General features: G+C 40.8%; 1 protein-coding gene across 1 annotated transcript; it reads right to left on the reverse strand.

Moving 5' to 3' along the window:
• Positions 1–870: 870 nt before the first annotated feature.
• fam120b (family with sequence similarity 120B) lies at positions 871–23803 on the reverse strand. The gene is made up of 11 exons (XM_038975066.1): positions 23756–23803; positions 22276–23294; positions 21992–22172; positions 21759–21860; positions 21465–21634; positions 20935–21027; positions 16197–16403; positions 4859–4961; positions 2547–3041; positions 2254–2311; positions 871–2137 (listed from the first exon to the last, which is right to left on the reverse strand). The coding sequence occupies exons 2-11, from the start codon at positions 23290–23292 to the stop codon at positions 2107–2109; spliced, it is 2457 nt and encodes an 818-aa protein (XP_038830994.1). The 5' UTR covers positions 23293–23294; positions 23756–23803; the 3' UTR covers positions 871–2106.
• Between the last annotated feature and the right edge of the window lie 1817 nt (positions 23804–25620).

Raw genomic sequence — 25620 nt, forward strand, 5'->3', positions numbered from 1 at the left:
CTAACCAGCAGTTTCCTTTCATGGTGACTTCATAGGACTTTCATTGTATTTTGTCTAAAAGCCCATCTATCTCAGTATCATACTGAACCCTGTGACATCACCGTATCAACAACCTTTTCTCCTTTCTTTTTTCTGTAGAAATCGATCGGATCCCTTTCCTGCTCAGTCTATATGTTGCTCTGCCGCCAAGGTCAAGACATCTGTTTATATTGCTTTGTTTTTCATTTTAGCATGTGCTTCATTTTCTGCAGATAAGAGGAAAGAGCTGTGCTTTGACCACTTTGGCCAGGGAATATGGTGAATTACCACTTGTAGCAGGTGTTCTCCTTGTCAGGAATAGGGAGGCCATGCTTGGTACACCATGCATGTCATCACCCAGCTCGGATAGACCCAAACACTCTCTCCCCATGGGCAGCCCCAGAGATTCTCCGAGTGTAAGCCTAGCGCTGCTCGCTGCCTTCTCTGTGGGAATGTGGCAGCATTCTAAACACTGATAATGGCAGTGGAGCATGGCAGTTGATTTTGATAGCATTGGATGTTGCTCTTGTTCAGGGTCTATGACTTCTTTTGAAATGTGACATTTTGAAAATGATGACAATCACATCTGCGTGAATAATCACACAGTAAATTACATTGAAATGATAAAATACCCTAAGTGATACTTGATATAAATAAATCAACAAAGTCAAGTAATCTCTCACCACATCTCTGAAGTGATGCTTTGGAGTTTGCTCAGATTCAGAGTAACTTGAACACTACCTCAGATCCGACTGGCCCCAGACTAACATCCTAGCAAAGGGAGAAAATGTAGGGGTAAGAAAGTGGTGTCAGTTGAGCCATTTTTAAACATTTATTCAGCATCACTATCAAGGGAAATACCGTGTTCTTTCAAACAATGATCTACATATATTTCAGGAGATTGTGTATCCATGGAAATAATCAGAATTCATGTAAAAATTTAATAATTTGTCAAAAACAAAGTGCTCTCTTGGCACAATTTACCCCGGGTATGGGGTAAGTTGAGCCACAGGACAGGGTAAAGTTAAGCCGCCTACACATTTCTGTACCAAATTAAATATTACCACTACCCTTATAAAACAATGTCTATTTTTATTTCCCAAACACAATTCAACCCAATCACAGTCGCTTTAAAATAATTTAAAGCATATTTTAAAACACAGGTTTAGCACCTAACATACACTTTGTACTTTGTTAAAACACTTTAAACATAGGCCAGGCCTTGTTGTTATCTCATATCCCAGCGATAATGCCTTGCATTACGCCAGGGAAGAAAATACTTACATTTGCTCAACTGGCCATTGCCTCAATTTACCACAACGCAAACATTTTGACTATATTAGCCCACATAGCTACAAGGATGCACTTTTATGCTAGGTTTAGAACCTCATATTGAAGCTTATACAGACCTCAACTGACGTATGAAACAATCTTAAAAGTATCTCGTTAGAAGTTACATGATGCTTGTATCTAAACCTAACACATTAAATAAATTTGACTTGGTGAAAATATTTTTGGAGGACCCAACTTGCTTACCACTTTTTCCATGTGGTTTCTTCCCTCACAGACTCCATTAAATGATGACCTCTTCCTAAACATTTGGTCAAATGACACATTTTGTGTCTGGTTTCCTAGAAACAAGGGAGGCTCAACTTACCTCTTTGGCTCAACTTACCCCACTGTCACCTATCCCTTGTTATTTTGGTATGTCAATACTTACTTGGGGATTTCAGATGCTAAACCAAATGAAATGTAACTGCTCCCTCGGGTCCTCTTTCACTTGTTACATTCCTGTACCTCAAACAGTTAGTAAAAAATAAAAAAACATCCTACTAAGCCCTTATTCCTCTCCTTGTGACGCATATCCTCTCCTATTGCAACCAATATCTCATACAGTTACATGACCTACATTTCTCCAAGCCAATCCAACTGATAGTGAGGTTATGGTAACACAAACTGTGTTCACAAAGTTCAACACAAGTCGGTCTAATATCAGACATATCCCCTGAGTGTGTTGGGCTGTGCTGCTCTTAACAGGGCAATTCTGTAAGATGGTCCCAGCAAGGCATGTCCACTCAACACTGACAGTCAGGGGAAATCAAGATGGGGATTCTGCCACCTACATTAAAAACAGAGGGGCAAGACAAATCAGATTTTTTTTTTTTTTCTCAAGGCAATGCAGAATGAATGGATGCAGCTTGCTCATGCAACAGTATAACAAACGCAGACACTCACCTAGGTGCCAGATGGTATCTCCTTCTGTTTGGACATGTTGATCTTGGTCTGTTATGTTCTGTGAAAAATATAAAATATGATTAATTATGAATGATATATGATTATGAAAAACAGTTATTCAAAAACATAAAAAAAACATTACGTTTTAGTCAGCTGGTTGAAAGTCATTCAACCAACAACAGAATCAAATTAGGTTGCTACTGCTTTGTTGTTGGCTGGTTGGAATAAACCTCAATGGCACTACGCCCTGGCCCAGGCAGCAACCTGCAGCTAGTGGCCTGTCTGTAGCCTACCATGTGCCTGTGCTCTAGGACCTCTGCTCTGGGGTCTGTAGTGTTGAGGAGAGGGACAATGCTGTCCTGATGGGGATCTGGTCTGGGGTCTGTAGTGTTGAGGAGAGGGACAATGCTGTCCTGATGGGGATCTGGTCTGGGGTCTGTAGTGTTGAGGAGAGGGACCATGCTGTCCTGATGGGGATCTGGTCTGGGGTCTATAGTGTTGAGGAGAGGGACCATGCTGTCCTGATGGGGATCTGGTCTGGGGTCTGTAGTGTTGAGGAGAGGGACCATGCTGTCCTGATGGGGATCTGGTCTGGGGTCTGTAGTGTTGAGGAGAGGGACCATGCTGTCCTGATGGGGATCTGGTCTGGGGTCTGTAGTGTTGAGGAGAGGGACCATGCTGTCCTGATTGGGATCTGGTCTGGGGTCTGTAGTGTTGAGGAGAGAGACCATGCTGTCCCGATGGGGCTCCTCTTTGCCTCCACTGCTCGCTGTGATCCACATGCTTCCCTGAGGAAAACACCACACAAAATATTTAAATGCTCTTTTAATTATGAGTTTCAGAGACTTGGTATAAATATTTCGCTGTGGAGACGAAACATTAAGAATCACTCCAAACACAAACCATACAATTCTGTGCTCGCAAAGCGCCACCACCATCTCCCCACAACCCTTGGGTAATGATTACTGGTTGAGTCTAAGACATAAATTGAAGACATACCTTTGTGTACACTGAATAAAAGGAGTAAAATACTTTTTTTTGCAGCATATGGGATCTATAAACTCAGGACAATACTTGTATGAAAGACAGAGACTTAAAATGAACATTGGCAAGGAGACAATAAACAGTTCTTAAACATCGGCCTCACACACACGCATGGTCGTGGTGGCTCTGTTTTTGTCTTGTTTTTACTTAGCCACTCTAATGATTAGAGGGGCCTCATTATGTTATTAGGGTCAGAATGTTTGTTTCACCTCAAAGGAACTCAATATTCTGGGACCATAACAATTTTTTACTGAAAACCATTGTAGGGCTTATTGTTGGGCTGTGACGATACCAATATCTCAATATTTTTTCCATGGCAAAAATGAAAACACGAAGCAGACGAAACTCTTTGTTCCGTTTAAAAACCTGCTGTATGTCAAATATTGTGCGCTATAGCTTGGAAAATAAATACACGTGACTGGATGACAACATAACGATGTCTGTTTCCAACATTAGGCCTGTTTTCCTAAATAATTTAAATCAGCTTCGTGTTTTGTTTCCTTGCTACGATCCTAAAGAGTATCGACTTCCTGCTATCGTCCTGGCCCTAGTAAGCATGACAGTTTTGGACAAGTTCCCATTCCCATCTATACTTCCAACACTTATTTTGAGTTGTTAGATTTTGTTTACAGAACTAGTCGCTTATTCCAAACTTAAGCCCCCTTCCCACACTCAATATCTCATAGTATTTGTGGCCCACAGAAATAGGGTGTCATACATTAATTCAAATACTGTGTTTGGACAAAGAGCAGACATTACAAGTAAAATCATAGCAGCCCAAGCAAAACCAACCAAAGCTAAACAAAATGTAGTTCATATTTCACGTGTTGTTCAATGTCAAGAGAACAAACAGATGGAGAACATTTTTCGTCCGGGTTCTTTTCATCTCCAAAGAGAACCACAGTACGCTGGATGCCAGATGAGCAGTGGGGGTTGAGGACTTTAACAGGCTGGTCCTGGGATGTTATAATTTGGTTGTCTTGTTATGTTACCTAATATAGATCACATCCTATAAAAAGAAACCCAGAATTATTCTTGTTATGACAAAGCATCTTGAGGAGCCAAAATTATCTTCCACTGGAACTTTGCCAATGGACTGAGGCCCAGATGGATCTTATTATAGACTGTAGAGACTACTGGGTAATGTTCCCCCACAAGGGGCACCAACAGTCCTACATGGTAGAGTACACATTCTCTCAACTATAATTCTTTCCTTTTATTCAGAACATATGGATAATAATGATAGGCTGACTCTCCGAGCGTGGCAAAGAGTAGCAATGTCTTTGCCTCAGTAATCAACCAACATTGCAGCATAACTTTGAGGAAGATCCATGTTGTCATGGATTTTTTTTAAACATTAGCCTAAACAAATAGAATAAGCATATAAAAATGTTTTGTAGATAAAGTATATTGAACAGTGATTACCCACTAACTGGGCAGAATGACCTATTAATGTGGCATTATTAGCACGAATGGACTGTGTTGATGTAAATATGTGTGCATTGTTCACCGACACTCGATCCTCAACATGTTTCATTAGTAAAATGAATGGGTCTCTCACCGGGATGTGTTATCCGTGGTCTGGACTGGATGCTCTGGCCACGCCTGCTGCAGATTCCCAGGACCAGCTCTCTCAGAAAACGAAACAGGGATACCCAGGATGCCTAAACAAGAGGATGAGCCAAGTTTAGTTCAGAAAAACAGTTCCCCGCTGAGTGTACACACAAGGTAGGGTTTCCCCTACATGATTTTGACTTCTATTGGTTTCAAAGACAACTTTGGAGCCACAATGTCTGGAAGTTGCTTTTGGGGCCTCATCTAAGGATAGTCACCACAGACATAGTAGCTAATAGCTATAAATCAAACCTACCACCAGTTATAGTAGCTCATATCTACACTAAACAAAAATATAAAACGCAACATGTAAATTGTTGATCCCATGTTTCATGAGCTGAAAGAAAATATCACAGAAATGTCCATAAAGCTTATTTCTCAAATTTTGTGCACAAATTTGTTTATATCCCTGTTAGTGAGCATTTCTCCTTTGCCAAGATAATCCATCCACCTGACAGATGTGGCATATCAAGAAGCTGATCAAACAGCATGATCATTACACAGGTGCACCTTGTGCTGGGGACAATAAAAGGTCACTCTAAAATGTGCACAACAATGCCACAGATGTCTCAAGTTTTGAGGGAGCGTGCAATTGGCATACTGACTGCAGGAATGTCCACCACAGCTGTTCCCAGATAATTTAATGTTAATTTCTCTACCATAATCCGCCTCCAACGTTGTTTTAGAGAATTTGGCAGTATGTCCAACCGGCCTCACAACCGCAGACCACGTGTAACCACGCCAACCCAGGACCTCCACATCTGGAATCTTTACCTGCAGGATCATCTGAGACCAGCCACCTGGACAGCTGATAAAACTCTGGGTTTGCACAAACGAAGAATTTCTGCACAAACTGTCAGAAACCGTCTCAGGGAAGCTCATCTGCGTGCTCGTGGTCCTCACCTGGGTATTGACCTGAGCGCAGTTTGGAGTCGTAACCGACTTCAGTGGGCAAATGCATACCTTCGATGGCCACTGGCACGTTGGAGAAGTGTGCGCTTCACGGAAGAATCCTGGTTTCAACTGTACCAGGCAGATAGCGTGTATGGTGTCATTTGGTTGAGCGGTTTGCTTATGTCAACATTGTGAACAGAGTGTCCCATGGTGGCGGTGGGGTTATGGTGTGGGCAAGCATAAGTTACAGACCACGAACACAATTCCATTTTATCCATGTCAATTTGAATGCACAGAGATACCGTGACAAGCTCCTGAGGTCCATTGTCGTGCCATTCATCCGCAGCCATCACCTCATGTTTCAGCATTATAATGCACGGTCCCATGTCACAAGGATATGTACACAATTCCTAGAAGCTGAAAATGTCCCAGTTCTTCCATGGCCTGCATCCTCAGACACATCACTCATTGAGCATGTTTAAAATGCTCTGAATCGACAGCATGTTCCAGTTCCTGCCAATATCCAGCAACTTCGTACAGGCATTGAAGAGGAGTGGGACAACATTCCACAGGCCACAATCAACAGCCTGATCAACTCTATGCTAAGAAGATGTGTGGTCACACCAGATACTGACTGGTTTTCTGATTCACACTCCTACCTTTATTTCAAGGTATCTGTGAGCAACAGATGCATATCTGTAATCCCAGTCACGTGAAATCCATATATTAGGGCCCAATGAATTTATTTAAATAGACTGATTTCTGTTATGAATTTTATGAATAAATGACTAAATGATGTATACATTTAACTCATTTAACTATAACTATAACTAATTGAATTCTACCCTGTTTTTCTATATTGATGAATAATGTTAGTTCATAAGAAAGAGATTATGTAGCATGTAGGGGGGGAGAAAGGAATGTCTGTGTGTGTCTAAAGAAAACTAAGTGGATCATTAACCTATGTTTGAGACCAGCTATAACTCTGTAGAGATAAGGGAAGACAGCAAGAGCCCCTCTAGGTTTTCCGTATCTGGGGGGGGGGGGGGCTGGAACTGTCAGCTAAGGGGTAATAAACTGTGGTGAGATTTCAGGAGATAATCAAGATAATAGTGTGTAAATGTATGTGCATTAGTGTGTTGGAATGAACTTTTGGTCAGCTTTGTCCTAGTTGGAGAAGAGGCGGTACCTTTTCTTAGCTATGACGCTGTGTGTAATATATAATGTGATGTACATGGTTTTTGGAGGGGAGATCTCTCGAGAATAAACGCTATTGATTAATTTGGACACGGGTCTATGTCTATTTTATGCAAATAAGGATCTTACAAATTCTTAGAAACGGACAGAGTGTTTGCTTTGTATAATTAAATTGGTTAATGAACATATAGGAAACAAATTCCTTCATCAATTTCCTTATATGAACTGTAACTCATTAAAATCTTTGAAATTGTTGCATGTTACATTTATATTTTAGTTCAGTGTATAATCAAGCCTACCACCACTACCACCACTGTTACAGTAGCTAATATCTATTATCAATCCTACCACAACTGTTACAGTAGCTAATATCTATAATCATCCTACCACAACTGTTACAGTAGCTAATATCTATAATCAATCCTACCACCACTGTTACAGTAGCTAATATCTATAATCCATCCTACCACCACTGTTACAGTAGCTAATATCTATAATCAATCCTACCACCGTTACAGTAGCTAATATCTATAATCCATCCTACCACAACTGTTACAGTAGCTAATATCTATAATCAATTGTACCACCACTGTTACAGTAGTTAATATCTATAATCCATCCTACCACCACTGTTACAGTAGCTAATATCTATAATCAATCCTACCACAACTGTTACAGTAGCTAATATCTATAATCAATTGTACCACCACTGTTACAGTAGCTAATATCTATAATCAATCCTACCACCCCTGTTACAGTAGCTAATATCTATAATCCATCCTACCACCACTGTTTCAGTAGCTAATATCTATAATCCATCCTACCACAACTGTTACAGTAGCTAATATCTATAATCAATCCTACCACCACTGTTTCAGTAGCTAATATCTATAATCCATCCTACCACCACTGTTACAGTAGTTAATATCTATAATCCTTCCTACCACCACTGTTTCAGTAGCTTATAGCTATAATTATTCCTACCACCACTGTTACAGTAGCTAATATCTATAATCCATCCTACCACCACTGTTACAGTAGCTAATATCTATAATCCATCCTGCCACCACTGTTTCAGTAGCTAATATCTATAATCCATCCTACCACCACTGTTTCAGTAGCTTATAGCTATAATTATTCCTACCACCACTGTTACAGTAGCTAATATCTATAATCCATCCTACCACCACTGTTACAGTAGCTAATATCTATAATCCATCCTGCCACCACTGTTTCAGTAGCTAACATCTATAATCAATCCTACCACCACTGTTACAGTAGCTAATATCTATAATCAATCCTACCACAACTGTTACAGTAGCTAATATCTATAATCAATTGTACCACCACTGTTACAGTAGCTAATATCTATAATCAATCCTACCACCCCTGTTACAGTAGCTAATATCTATAATCCATCCTACCACCACTGTTTCAGTAGCTAATATCTATAATCCATCCTACCACAACTGTTACAGTAGCTAATATCTATAATCAATCCTACCACCACTGTTTCAGTAGCTAATATCTATAATCCATCCTACCACCACTGTTACAGTAGTTAATATCTATAATCCTTCCTACCACCACTGTTTCAGTAGCTTATAGCTATAATTATTCCTACCACCACTGTTACAGTAGCTAATATCTATAATCCATCCTACCACCACTGTTACAGTAGCTAATATCTATAATCCATCCTGCCACCACTGTTTCAGTAGCTAATATCTATAATCCATCCTACCACCACTGTTTCAGTAGCTTATAGCTATAATTATTCCTACCACCACTGTTACAGTAGCTAATATCTATAATCACTCCTACCACCACTGTTACAGTAGCTAATATCTATAATCAATCCTACCACAACTGTTACAGTAGCTAATATCTATAATCAATTGTACCACCACTGTTACAGTAGCTAATATCTATAATCACTCCTACCACCACTGTTACAGTAGCTAATATCTATAATCCATCCTACCACCACTGTTTCAGTAGCTAATATCTATAATCAAGCCTACCACAACTGTTACAGTAGCTAATATCTATAATCAAGCCTACCACCATTGTTACAGTAGCTAATATCTATAATCAAACCTACCACAACTGTTACAGTAGCTAATATCTATAATCAAGCCTACCACAACTGTTACAGTAGCTAATATCTATAATCAAGCCTACCACCACTGTTACAGTAGCTAATATCTATAATCACTCCTACCACCACTGTTACAGTAGCTAATATCTATAATCCATCCTACCACCACTGTTTCAGTAGCTAATATCTATAATCCATCCTACCACAACTGTTACAGTAGCTAATATCTATAATCAATCCTACCACCACTGTTACAGTAGCTAATATCTATAATCAATCCTACCACCACTGTTACAGTAGCTAATATCTATAATCAAGCCTACCACCACTGTTACAGTAGCTAATATCTATAATCCATCCTACCACCACTGTTTCAGTAGCTTATAGCTATAATTATTCCTACCACCACTGTTACAGTAGCTAATATCTATAATCACTCCTACCACCACTGTTACAGTAGCTAATATCTATAATCCATCCTGCCACCACTGTTACAGTAGCTAATATCTATAATCCATCCTACCACCACTGTTACAGTAGCTAATATCTATAATCCACCCTACCACAACTGTTACAGTAGCTAATATCTATAATCCATCCTACCACCACTGTTACAGTAGCTAATATCTATAATCCACCCTGCCACAACTGTTACAGTAGCTAATATCTATAATCAATCCTACCACCACTGTTACAGTAGCTAATATCTATAATCAAACCTACCACAACTGTTACAGTAGCTAATATCTATAATCAAGCCTACCACCACTGTTACAGTAGCTAATATCTATAATCCATCCTACCACCACTGTTTCAGTAGCTAATATCTATAATCCATCCTACCACCAATGTTTCAGTAGCTAATATCTATAATCCATCCTACCACAACTGTTACAGTAGCTAATATCTATAATCATCCTACCACAACTGTTACAGTAGCTAATATCTATAATCAATCCTACCACCACTGTTACAGTAGCTAATATCTATAATCAATCCTACCACCACTGTTACAGTAGCTAATATCTATAATCAATCCTACCACCGTTACAGTAGCTAATATCTATAATCCATCCTACCACCACTGTTACAGTAGCTAATATCTATAATCAATCCTACCACCACTGTTACAGTAGCTAATATCTATAATCAAACCTACCACAACTGTTACAGTAGCTAATATCTATAATCAAGCCTACCACCACTGTTACAGTAGCTAATATCTATAATCCATCCTACCACCACTGTTTCAGTAGCTAATATCTATAATCCATCCTACCACCACTGTTTCAGTAGCTAATATCTATAATCCATCCTACCACCACTGTTACAGTAGCTAATATCTATAATCCATCCTACCACCACTGTTACAGTAGCTAATATCTATAATCAATCCTACCACAACTGTTACAGTAGCTAATATCTATAATCCATCCTACCACCGTTACAGTAGCTAATATCTATAATCCATCCTACCACCACTGTTTCAGTAGCTAATATCTATAATCAATTGTACCACCACTGTTACAGTAGCTAATATCTATAATCCATCCTACCACCACTGTTACAGTAGCTAATATCTATAATCACTCCTACCACCACTGTTACAGTAGTTAATATCTATAATCCATCCTACCACCACTGTTACAGTAGCTAATATCTATAATCACTCCTACCACAACTGTTACAGTAGCTAATATCTATAATCAATTGTACCACCACTGTTACAGTAGCTAATATCTATAATCCATCCTACCACCCCTGTTACAGTAGCTAATATCTATAATCCATCCTACCACCACTGTTTCAGTAGCTAATATCTATAATCCATCCTACCACAACTGTTACAGTAGCTAATATCTATAATCAATCCTACCACCACTGTTTCAGTAGCTAATATCTATAATCCATCCTACCACCACTGTTACAGTAGTTAATATCTATAATCCTTCCTACCACCACTGTTTCAGTAGCTTATAGCTATAATTATTCCTACCACCACTGTTACAGTAGCTAATATCTATAATCCATCCTACCACCACTGTTACAGTAGCTAATATCTATAATCCATCCTGCCACCACTGTTTCAGTAGCTAATATCTATAATCCATCCTACCACCACTGTTTCAGTAGCTTATAGCTATAATTATTCCTACCACCACTGTTACAGTAGCTAATATCTATAATCAATCCTACCACCACTGTTACAGTAGCTAATATCTATAATCCATCCTGCCACCACTGTTTCAGTAGCTAATATCTATAATCAATCCTACCACAACTGTTACAGTAGCTAATATCTATAATCAATCCTACCACAACTGTTACAGTAGCTAATATCTATAATCAATTGTACCACCACTGTTACAGTAGCTAATATCTATAATCACTCCTACCACCCCTGTTACAGTAGCTAATATCTATAATCCATCCTACCACCACTGTTACAGTAGCTAATATCTATAATCCATCCTACCACCACTGTTACAGTAGTTAATATCTATAATCCATCCTACCACCACTGTTACAGTAGCTAATATCTATAATCAATCCTACCACAACTGTTACAGTAGCTAATATCTATAATCAATTGTACCACCACTGTTACAGTAGCTAATATCTATAATCAATCCTACCACCCCTGTTACAGTAGCTAATATCTATAATCCATCCTACCACCACTGTTTCAGTAGCTAATATCTATAATCCATCCTACCACAACTGTTACAGTAGCTAATATCTATAATCAATCCTACCACCACTGTTTCAGTAGCTAATATCTATAATCCATCCTACCACCACTGTTACAGTAGTTAATATCTATAATCCTTCCTACCACCACTGTTTCAGTAGCTTATAGCTATAATTATTCCTACCACCACTGTTACAGTAGCTAATATCTATAATCCATCCTACCACCACTGTTACAGTAGCTAATATCTATAATCCATCCTGCCACCACTGTTTCAGTAGCTAATATCTATAATCCATCCTACCACCACTGTTTCAGTAGCTTATAGCTATAATTATTCCTACCACCACTGTTACAGTAGCTAATATCTATAATCAATCCTACCACCACTGTTACAGTAGCTAATATCTATAATCCATCCTGCCACCACTGTTTCAGTAGCTAATATCTATAATCAATCCTACCACCACTGTTACAGTAGCTAATATCTATAATCAATCCTACCACAACTGTTACAGTAGCTAATATCTATAATCAATTGTACCACCACTGTTACAGTAGCTAATATCTATAATCACTCCTACCACCCCTGTTACAGTAGCTAATATCTATAATCCATCCTACCACCACTGTTTCAGTAGTTAATATCTATAATCCATCCTACCACAACTGTTACAGTAGCTAATATCTATAATCAATCCTACCACCACTGTTTCAGTAGCTAATATCTATAATCCATCCTACCACCACTGTTACAGTAGTTAATATCTATAATCCTTCCTACCACCACTGTTTCAGTAGCTTATAGCTATAATTATTCCTACCACCACTGTTACAGTAGCTAATATCTATAATCCATCCTACCACCACTGTTACAGTAGCTAATATCTATAATCCATCCTGCCACCACTGTTTCAGTAGCTAATATCTATAATCCATCCTACCACCACTGTTTCAGTAGCTTATAGCTATAATTATTCCTACCACCACTGTTACAGTAGCTAATATCTATAATCACTCCTACCACCACTGTTACAGTAGCTAATATCTATAATCAATCCTACCACAACTGTTACAGTAGCTAATATCTATAATCAATTGTACCACCACTGTTACAGTAGCTAATATCTATAATCACTCCTACCACCACTGTTACAGTAGCTAATATCTATAATCCATCCTACCACCACTGTTTCAGTAGCTAATATCTATAATCAAGCCTACCACAACTGTTACAGTAGCTAATATCTATAATCAATCCTACCACCACTGTTACAGTAGCTAATATCTATAATTAAACCTACCACAACTGTTACAGTAGCTAATATCTATAATCAAGCCTACCACAACTGTTACAGTAGCTAATATCTATAATCAAGCCTACCACAACTGTTACAGTAGCTAATATCTATAATCAAGCCTACCACCACTGTTACAGTAGCTAATATCTATAATCAATCCTACCACAACTGTTACAGTAGCTAATATCTATAATCCATCCTACCACCACTGTTACAGTAGCTAATATCTATAATCACTCCTACCACAACTGTTACAGTAGCTAATATCTATAATCAATCCTACCACCACTGTTACAGTAGCTAATATCTATAATCAATCCTACCACAACTGTTACAGTAGCTAATATCTATAATCAAGCCTACCACCACTGTTACAGTAGCTAATATCTATAATCACTCCTACCACAACTGTTACAGTAGCTAATATCTATAATCAATCCTACCACCACTGTTACAGTAGCTAATATCTATAATCAATCCTACCACAACTGTTACAGTAGCTAATATCTATAATCAATCCTACCACCACTGTTACAGTAGCTAATATCTATAATTAAACCTACCACAACTGTTACAGTAGCTAATATCTATAATCAAGCCTACCACAACTGTTACAGTAGCTAATATCTATAATCAAGCCTACCACAACTGTTACAGTAGCTAATATCTATAATCAAGCCTACCACCACTGTTACAGTAGCTAATATCTATAATCAATCCTACCACAACTGTTACAGTAGCTAATATCTATAATCAATCCTACCACCACTGTTACAGTAGCTAATATCTATAATCACTCCTACCACAACTGTTACAGTAGCTAATATCTATAATCAATCCTACCACCACTGTTACAGTAGCTAATATCTATAATCAATCCTACCACAACTGTTACAGTAGCTAATATCTATAATCAAGCCTACCACCACTGTTACAGTAGCTAATATCTATAATCCATCCTACCACCACTGTTTCAGTAGCTAATATCTATAATCCATCCTACCGCCACTGTTTCAGTAGCTAATATCTATAATCCATCCTACCACCACTGTTACAGTAGCTAATATCTATAATCCATCCTACCACCACTGTTACAGTAGCTAATATCTATAATCAATCCTACCACCACTGTTACAGTAGCTAATATCTATAATCACTCCTACCACAACTGTTACAGTAGCTAATATCTATAATCAATCCTACCACCACTGTTTCAGTAGCTAATATCTATAATCAAGCCTACCACCACTGTTTCAGTAGCTAATATCTATAATCAATCCTACCACCACTGTTACAGTAGCTAATATCTATAATCCATCCTACCACCACTGTTTCAGTAGCTAATATCTATAATCACTCCTACCACAACTGTTACAGTAGCTAATATCTATAATCAATCCTACCACCACTGTTTCAGTAGCTTATAGCTATAATTATTCCTACCACCACTGTTACAGTAGCTAATATCTATAATCCATCCTACCACCACTGTTACAGTAGCTAATATCTATAATCCATCCTGCCACCACTGTTTCAGTAGCTAATATCTATAATCACTCCTACCACCACTGTTACAGTAGCTAATATCTATAATCAATCCTACCACAACTGTTACAGTAGCTAATATCTATAATTAATCCTACCACAACTGTTACAGTAGCTAATATCTATAATCACTCCTACCACCACTGTTACAGTAGCTAATATCTATAATCACTCCTACCACCACTGTTACAGTAGCTAATATCTATAATCAAGCCTACCACCACTGTTACAGTAGCTAATATCTATAATCCATCCTACCACCACTGTTTCAGTAGCTAATATCTATAATCCATCCTACCACCACTGTTTCAGTAGCTAATATCTATAATCCATCCTACCACCACTGTTACAGTAACTAATATCTATAATCAAGCCTACCACCACTGTTACAGTAGCTAATATCTATAATCCATCCTACCACCACTGTTTCAGTAGCTAATATCTATAATCAACCCTACCACCACTGTTTCAGTAGCTAATATCTATAATCCATCCTACCACCACTGTTACAGTAGCTAATATCTATAATCCATCCTACCACCACTGTTTCAGTAGCTAATATCTATAATCAATCCTACCACAACTGTTACAGTAGCTAATATCTATAATCAATTGTACCACCACTGTTACAGTAGCTAATATCTATAATCACTCCTACCACCACTGTTACAGTAGCTAATATCTATAATCCATCCTACCACCACTGTTACAGTAGCTAATATCTATAATCAATCCTACCACAACTGTTACAGTAGCTAATATCTATAATCCATCCTACCACCACTGTTACAGTAGCTAATATCTATAATCAATCCTACCACCACTGTTACAGTAGCTAATATCTATAATCACTCCTACCACCACTGTTACAGTAGCTAATATCTATAATCCATCCTACCACCACTGTTTCAGTAGCTTATAGTTATAATTATTCCTACCACCACTGTTACAGTAGCTAATATCTATAATCCATCCTACCACCACTGTTTCAGTAGCTTATAGCTATAATTATTCCTACCACCACTGTTACAGTAGCTAATATCTATAATCCATCCTACCACCACTGTTACAGTAGCTAATATCTATAATCCATCCTACCACCACTGTTTCAGTAGCTAATATCTATAATCCATCCTACCACAACTGTTACAGTAGCTTATAGCTATAATCCATCCTACCACCACTGTTTCAGTAGCTAATATCTATAATCAATCCTACCACAACTGTTACAGTAGCTAATATCTATAATCAATCCTACCACCACTGTTACAGTAGCTAATATCTATAATCAATCCTACCACAACTGTTACAGTAGCTAATATCTATAATCAATCCTACCACCACTGTTACAGTAGCTAATATCTATAATCAATCCTACCACCACTGTTACAGTAGCTTATAGCTATAATTATTCCTACCACCGTTACAGTAGCTAATATCTATAATCAATCCTACCACCACTGTTACAGTAGCTTATAGCTATAATTATTCCTACCACCGTTACAGTAGCTAATATCTATAATCCATCCTACTACCACTGTGTACACTGACTCACATTGCCCTCCAACAGCTCCTCCTGTGGCCTCCCTGAGTGAGCCAGCAGGTACTTTGAGTGGAAGAGCAGGCCGTCAAAGGTGTTCCAGGGCATCAGCTGTTCCATGGGGAAGGGGCATCCGCAAGCACTGTTGGCGGCCACCAGGTGGGTCAGCCCTCGGACAAACAGAGAGCCCAGCTGAACCGCCCGGGGCTCCACATGAGAGACCTGCAGATTGAAATTGAATCAATAGAGCTCATATGATTCTCTATTCTACATGACAGACAACCATATCTGTTCTACACCAAATGTTTCTATGGGAGTGTTCTGTAATGTATCGTCCTAACTGTATGGCATGACAACAATAGAAGAGTATGCTATAGCACATACTTTATGGAGCCAGGCCAGTTACAGTAAATACACTCTGCCCCAGAGAGTTGATCTGCACAGAGAGGTGAGGCAGGGGTAGCAGCATGACAAGAGCAGTAGCTAGCTAGCCAACAGGCAGATGTTACCTGTACAATTCTCTACATATTAGGACAGGAACGCTAAAAGGTTTAATTTGGCTCTGTACTCCAGCATTTTGGATTTGTGATCAAATGTTTTATATGAGGTGACAGTACATAATGTCACCTTTTATTTGAGGGTATTTTCATACATATCTGCTTTACTGTTTAGACATGAAAGCACTTTATGTATCTAGTCCCCCCATTTGAAGGTATCATAAGTATTTGGACAAATGCACTTATAGTGTATTAAATTTTGTCAAAAGTTTAGTATTTGGTCCCATATTCCTAGCACACAATGACTACATCAAGCGTGTGACTACACAAACTTGTTGGATGCCTTTGCGGTTTGTTTTGGTTGTGTTTCAGATTATGTTGTGCCCAGTAGAAATTAATAGTAAATAATGTATGGTGTCATTTTGGAGTCACTTTTATTGTAAATAATATTAGGATATGTTTCTAAACACTTCTACATTTATGAGGATACTACCATGATTGCAGAAAATGATGAATGAATCGTGAATAATGAATTGTGACAGAGGCCTAAATAAGCATAACCCCCAGAAAATGCTAACAACCCCTGTTTTGGTAATAGAGGTTAGCATGTTTTGGGGGCATGATCTTTGTGCATCTGTAATTTTACATAAAGTGCTTTAATTTCTAAATGGTAAAACAGATATTAAAATACCCTCAAATAAAAACTGACATTCTGTATTGTCACCTCATATGAAACATTTGATCTCAAATCCTAAATGCTGGAGTATAGAGACAAATTAAGTTTCAGCTTCACTGTCCAAATAAATACGTAGGGGAGTGTATTTACCCTCAGGTCTCACCTGGTCCCTCCCATAGGAGATAAGAGGGCTGATTAGGCCCTGCCAACACATCAGCCCAGAGACCTGCCTGCCGCCTGCTCCCCATTCAAACACATCAGCCCAGAGACCTGCCTGCCGCCTGCTCCCCATTCAAACACATCAGCCCAGAGACCTGCCTGCCGCCTGCTCCCCATTCAAACACATCAGCCCAGGGACCTGCCTGCCGCCTGCTCCCCATTCAAACACATCAGCCCAGGGACCTGCCTGCCGCCTGCTCCCCATTCAAACACATCAGCCCAGGGACCTGCCTGCCGCCTGCTCCCCATTCAAACACATCAGCCCAGAGACCTGCCTGCCGCCTGCTCCCCATTCAAACACATCAGCCCAGAGACCTGCCTGCCGCCTGCTCCCCATTCAAACACATCAGCCCAGAGACCTGCCTGCCGCCTGCTCCCCATTCAAACACATCAGCCCAGGGACCTGCCTGCCGCCTGCTCCCCATTCAAACACATCAGCCCAGGGACCTGCCTGCCGCCTGCTCCCCATTCAAACACATCAGCCCAGGGACCTGCCTGCCGCCTGCTCCCCATTCAAACACATCAGCCCAGAGACCTGCCTGCCGCCTGCTCCCCATTCAAACACATCAGCCCAGAGACCTGCCTGCCGCCTGCTCCCCATTCAAACACAGCTTCAGCTAAAGCAAACTAAGAGAGAAGAGAGATCAAGCTAAAAAGGCTGTGGTCAGCAGCCTGTGCCTTCCAGGCACACTGCCCCTAAACAAAGCACTCATCCCATATCTAAACACACATACAGGCAAGCAAGGGAAGCTACTACTTTGGGGCTTGTTTAAAACAGAGTATAGGCCTAAACTGGCCAATTTGACACGTAGTAATTTGACAATGTGTGGCTACACTTGTCCTGTTTATTGGTTGAAAGTGGCAGTTAAGTAGGAAACACATACTTGTGTGTGGGATCCCTGGCCAATTAGAAAACCAGTTACAAGTTGTGTCTTTTTCTCTAAATGCTGAAGTAAGAATACTAATCTCCAGCCATGCATCCACCCTCAGTGAAGAGGGTAAAAGTTGGGAAGAGCCATGTCTTTAAGTAGATGGGTGCAGCTGTCCTCACAGCAACTTCCCCAAAGCTTAAACATTCAAATCTCCTCCAACCAGACGCCTGAGACAGTCGACACTCCTGGGGGCACCCCTCTGTGTTTAGGACAACCGTCTCCTGTCCATTACACAAGAGAGGATCTTACCAGTGTATATTTGAAACAGCACCGCACATCCCATTCTGCTGTACAAGCTTAGACAAACAAGTGTCTCATGACCAGGGTTGCAAAATTCCGGGAACTTTCAATAAGTTCCCTGGTTTTCCCGAAATCCCGGTTGGAGGATTCCCGGAATACAGAGAGAATAAGCAGGAAATCTGGAGTCCTCCAACCAGGATTTCTGGAAAACCAAGGAATTTATTGAACGTTCCTGGAATTTCACAACCCTACTCATGACACTAGTAGAAACTAGGAATGGTCTAATTTGGAGCCCTTGCTGTTGAATAAATGGGTTTATCGGTGTGAGTGTGGATGAGGGCTGAATGCTGGCTCCCAGCAGCTCCCTAATGCAGTGGCATCCCCTGATCCCCAGCCCTAGGCTGAATGGACATTCCCCCAGTATGAGAAAGCACTGCAGGGGGAGAGAGATTAGAGAGAGAGGAGAGAGATAGACTCTCCAGGGGCATCAGGCTGCTCCTGGAAAGTCTCCTGCCATCTGTCTCCCCCTCCTCCTCTCACTGACCCTCCCCACCCCTGGCCTTCTGAGATTTCAGGCAGATGTGACATACTTCCCGATGGGATGCAACAATGGTGTGGGGCAACAGGTGCGCGTGGAGCCCTGGAGTAGGAAAGGCAGACAAGCTTACACACACTCTGATCTGTCCAGCAGCAGGCTGTCCCCACCCCGCCCGGCACGTGTGCCTCTCTCGCTCCCTCCTCCAGTCCACCCATTTTAACACCTACTAATGTACACTTACTAAATAGAAATCTCCCCAACACAAACAATCACCCCATATAGTCTGGGATCTAGTGTTACACAAGCTGGAGTTTACTGAAGCTGTTATATAAACCAACACACACAAAATCTTTACAATGTTCAATGATCACAAGAGAAAGAATGGAGAGTTATACATGATAGTGTCCACAGTGAGTCGATTTCTATTAATATCAGAGTAACAGTAACAATCCTGATTTGACAAGACCAGAGAAACTGACTGATGCTAGCTTTAAGGAGGATGCTATGGAGGCACTGTAAATCAGGAGGTGGCTTCCTGAATGTCTCCCACTAAGCTTTAATTTGTCATTGCTATCATCCATTATCTCTACTGTAAGGAGCCACTATCAACCCGGGCCCAGGAAAACCGCCGCCCGCTCTGGGCAGCTGGGGCAGAAATAGCAGGCATAGTAAGGTTTAAATTAGGGTGGGGAGCTGCAAATAGCTGCTGTGGTCAGTGTCAGGGACAGCTTGGAGTCCGTCGCCAAAGCATCGCTCTCAGGTTCAGGCCACAATTAGAGCAGTTTGGGCAGGAATGTCGCAATCCAACCCAAAATTACACCCCCACCCCCAGCAGTTTCTCCTGCTGCATCTTCTTGCATATTGAGAGAGTCAACCGAGTTTCTTCTGTGGGACTTGCTATATCGTGGAAAAACATCTTCTTGAATATGCAATTCTCCCAGCCCCATTCTCTTGTTGTTGTCCTGGATGCGGTTAGGGATGTATTTGTTTGAATGTGTCTACACAGTTGTCATTTAAGTGAGTGAATAATGCCTGCCGGTGTGGAGACAAACATTCACAAGACCTAGGGTGGGTCAAATAAAATCAGTGCTCCCTACCTGCTATTGTCTCTCAGTCTGTTGTCAGTAATTTGCTATAAGCCAATCATCCTCCATCCGACCTTCAACACACACTCTGAGGCCTTTGTCAGGCCATTATTTTAAGTGGTTGTTTATTTGCAAACACCTCAATGACTGGGTAGGAGCCATATGATCATGGGCTATACACTATACACTCTCCAACCTTATTAGCAAGTTGTCCTCACATGCAAAATTAGAAGACTTGGATGAGTAGTATAAAGATGCAGAGCATATACTGGAAAGACTTCTATGCCTTCCGAAAAGCTTTCCAACTATCTTCAGTTTTTCGAAAATAGAAGGGTCCCACTTTAAAACAAACAACTTTAAAAGCTAAATGAAGTCTTCACAAACTCTTAATAAGGCCTACATAGATGCTACACAAATAATTTATAAGCAAATGTATAACTATATAAGTAACAGGTCTTTATATCTGACACTTTCAGAAATGTGATATAACCCTTTTATAAAGCATCTATAAAGACCTTAAATGGTTTGTCTGAAACAGCCAGAGGACACTAGCATATCTCACTCACCCTTGTGTGAAGCAGTTCTGTGTAGGATTTGTACCTGACACAGATAGCTTGGCTGAGATATGCATCTATGTCTTCCAATGAGAGGTGGCCCACCTAAAAACAAGCATGAGAAGTGTTCTAGTCTGAGGGTAATGGAAACACAGTCTTGTATACAAAACAAACATCCAAGAATGAGAAATCACTGAGAAAACATGAAAAAGGCATTATGCATAGAGCACCCTAAGTGCAGCAGTAGACATAACTATTGTTCCTTATCAGACGCTGATAGCTTCATTGTCTAGAGAGAACCACAGAGAAAAAGTTTCAAACAGAGCATCGGGGGGGGTAAATTATCTATGTGATAATGTCAGTTCTCTTTTCATAACAAAGGTCAATAGTATGAGCTAGAGCAACGGCAACATTGTAAAACCCCAGAGGGGAGACTGGTTCATGTAAACTAACACTCTACTGAGACGAGAGACTGAAGTACAGGCATTTGTAAAGACAGACGAAAAAAAACACTTCACACTAAAACATTGTATTTTCCCCACCTGCATGGCAATGTAGGTCACAAGGCACAGCACAGCCATCAAAGAGCCATCCAGACAATCATGCTCCACTGAGAATTCATCCAACTCAAATACAGCCAAGAAGGTGGAGATGCGGAGGCATTTTGTTTCGGAGTCCTTCCCAAACCATAAACGCTTCAAATCTGGTTTTCCTACATGCAAGGAAAATATTATTTCAAAGTGAGATAAATCGATCTACAGCACTTTGCATTAATATTCAATCAAATTCTTATTCCACATAAGTGGTTAAATTATTGTTAAGAATTCACAACATACCAGAGTGGTTCAGGGGCAAGGGAGAGACTACTTTGGGGTCCTTTAGTGGGTTTCCAGGAAAAACAAACCATTCCCTCACGGTTGGGGCCCGTCCACCACCGTCTGAGAAAAGATGCATGATAAATGGCAACCTGCTTCATTGAGTTGGTGCCTGGTAGTAAAACTGACAACAAATAAGAATGCAATGTCGTAATAACCATGTAATATTGTAATAACCACGTAATATACAATACCTGGATTTGTGGGTAACAGAATGCCGTAGATGCGTTCTCTGCAAGGTTGATACACAATTGCCTGTGGAGTGAGCTCAGCATCCTCCCTGTCTTCAAGTGTATTACTGCATTCCACCACACCATCATACAGTACACTGTATACCATAAAACATTCTGCTCGCATGTGCTTTTCTTTGGCTGCCTGTAAAACAGGATTCAAAACTAACATCATATTGTTTGGGCTTTTTATGTTATTATCTCTTTAAAACTGCAACAATGTATGTCTGTTTCTTCTATTGAATTACCTGGAGGATGTCAGGACTCAAGTAGCTCTTCATCAGACACACAGGGCTACGAGGAGAGGTATCACTAATGTCCCATAGCGGCTGTTGACCAGGAAGTAGATAGTACTGTACTCCTTTCTCCAGAACCTCTCTATCTGTTAGAGGCAGACAGCTAACACCATGGGCTCCCTCTCTGGACAGCTTGTTGCTACTGATGAAATCTGCTACAGCATAAATCTTCTCCCCTTGAGGTGGAGACTGTGGATGTTTCCTCCTGTAAGCTGCCAAGACATCGCTACGCAGCCGCTGCATCCGCTGCTCTGGCACCACGTCATTACCAAGGAGACACGCGAGCAGAGGGAGCTCACTCTTCTGCAGCTGGAGGGCGTGGCACAGTTTGTCTGTGGAAAACAGCACGGTGGTCATGGTGTCTAGCCTTAGCTGAGCCACAGACAGATAGGGGACTGAGTCATAGATGATGAAGTCTGTGTCCTGCCCCAGGATGCCCATACAGTTGTGACGGAGGGCAAAGCTGGCGATCTCATAGTCGGCCTCGCGAACAGAGCACCAGGTCTCCTGGCCCAGAGACTTGAGGGCAAAGCGAGAGAAGGTGGCCAGCCCTGAGGGGAGGCAGAACAGCTCCCGGCCAGGCTGTTGACCATGATACTTTAAATAGTGGAACACCCTCGCAACCTCCTCGTTGACCTTCAGTCGCCGATTCACCCACTCCACACGTTTTTCTTCTTCCACTACCCCGTCGAAGAAAAACACAAGTCGGATACCTGCAGTCATGAATGCACCCACAAACTCCTTCAGGCAATGCATATACTCTTTCCACTGACCACCATACACCCAGGCTTGACAGCTGTACCAGTGCCTCAGACAGGCCATGCCATCCACCACCAGTGTAGGAAGAGTGGTGTTACTGCCCTGTTGGTGGCTGTTGACATGCTGCCTTGCCATCTCCCTGAAGTCCACCATCACACAGGTTTCTGGACAACATTTCTCCATAAAATACTGCAAGCCTTTTACACCCATTCCTGATACAAAGACAAACAAATTAGATAAATACGTTTTAAATAGTGTGCTGAGCTATTCCGAAAGGAGCAATATTTTACATTTACATTTAAGTCATTTAGCAGACGCTCTTATCCAGAGCGACTTACACAAGTTCATACCAGTCAATGTATATCATTCAAGTGAATTAATGACTGACTAAATGGGTAATGCTCACAGAATATTCAGGGAAATAATTTTCACAACAATTGAAACAGTTTCAAAGGTGCACGCTCACTTTGCGCGCGCTTAGATGTGTCTCACTGTCCATGCATTTCAGCCTGCAGGACTTGCATGTAACAGTTGCTACCTAGCAAGCTAAACAACCCCTGGGCCTGGCAAGCAACTACGGGTTTGCACTGTATCTGCATTCAATGCATTGCAGTCTGCGTAACTGTGTGTACGTGATGCACCAAATAGCCTTCCTTAATGTGGTCTTACTTACTTCGGCGTTAAGATAACGTGGCAGCATGTGTGCTAGCTAGTCTTCAGCAGATAGGATCACTTCCTGTTTTGAACTGGACGCGTAGTTGCGTCAGCACGTAAGAGCCAAAAACACACGTGCGCGCAGGGATACCTTTTGTTTAACTTTTACACTGTTTTTTATTTTATTTTTATTTTTTTATTTAACCTTTATTTAACTAGGCTATTCAGTTAAGAACAAATTCTTATTTACAATGACGGCCTACACCGGCCAAACCCGGACAACGCTGGGCCAATTGAGCGCCTCCCTATGGGACTCCCAATCAAGGCCGGTCGTGATACAGCCTGGATGTAGACTGTAACGTTCTGCAACAAGGTAACTTGGGTCTGCAACATTTGTTTCGGTTTTTGAAACATCACCACAGTAGCCGTTAGGGATCTTGCAACATAAAGCTTTAACCTGTTTAATAAGAAGTAGGCCTAGGTTATGATTCAGGCCTAGCTTAAATGTTGTCCCTCTTCATACCCTAATAATTGTTGACCCTTTTGAAATAAAGTTGAGGAAAGTGTTTAATCAATAGTGAAGTTGGTTAACTAGGCATAATATTGAATTGATGTTAGGCCTACTGCTGTTGAGGAGAAATAGATCATCCAGGAGTTATATTACTGCGCACACAAAGCTCTATCTTCTATTGTGTCAGTGTCTTGAAAAGTGTGAATGGGTAAGAGCATATGCGGGCTGTCACCACAGGTGCTTACATCTGTTCATCTCTGGGCAGATGCTCCAGGGACATGGGGAGCCATTCTAAAGGGGAACCGCCCCGTTAAATCCACCATTCAGTGGGATGGCGTTGTGTCGTAATTCAGATTGCCTTGCTACAGAATTGGGGTGAGGGGCTCATAACAACGGTCTGATGGTATTTTATCACTGGAGCTCATCCTGAGGGTGAAATAGCGAGGGTGGTTGGTTTTATGGGGGTAGGGATGCAATTGGCTAAAAACAAAAAAGACTGCGGCAAAGTAACAACAATATTTCCTGCTAATTTATTAGGCCTATTTTAGCCTACCTTAGGCTATGCATTTATTTTAGTTCATAATACAATGATGCAAACTATTTTGCAGTGCATACTTTAGTTTGTAGGCCCAGAGGCCTTAATGTATGCTATACGTCTAATCCATTGAATATGGGGTTTTCTTATGGTCATATGCTTAAATGACTAGGGTATAGACCTAGGCCTATGTCTTGATATTGCAGTGTGGATCACCTCTAACCTTTTATTGACTTTCTTCACCCCCCCCCCCCCAAGGACCCACCTTTGACACACAAGTTTTTTTTAAATACCCAGAAGAGAGGCAGATGTTCTCGGTAAAGCACGCGACTGCCCACCACTCTGCTAAAGAATTCAAGAGTGGCTCAGCAGTACAAATCCGTCCTAAAGAATGCACACAAATACAGGCACGCGCGCACGCACGCTCTCACACACAGACCCACACAAACAAAGTTACCCCAATCTCCCCCCATGACCCCAACAACATACAGGGCACAAAAAACGACCTCTTTGAAATGTGTTTTTGTCCACTCACAGAGCAGCTGGCCAGAGTAATCGGACTTCTTGAAGACAAATGAATCCCATCTCGTTCATAGAATCACAGGTAAGAACACGGGTAGGCTATTGTCATTAAAATAGGGGTAGGGCCAAAGCGAACAGATGATTTGCTATTGAGTTTCTGTCGTCATGGGATTATGCTCCGCTGTTGCCTATCCTTCATCTGGAAGCAATCGAGCCACGCGACAGATTCTTTATCATTGTAATCAACACAAGCCTTTTGCAGCATCACATAGGATGCCGACGAGAGATCCATTGTCCTAAAATAAATCTAGGCCTG

This window comes from Salvelinus namaycush, chromosome 35 (genome assembly GCF_016432855.1).
Source record: "Salvelinus namaycush isolate Seneca chromosome 35, SaNama_1.0, whole genome shotgun sequence".
Lineage (NCBI taxonomy): Eukaryota > Metazoa > Chordata > Actinopteri > Salmoniformes > Salmonidae > Salvelinus > Salvelinus namaycush.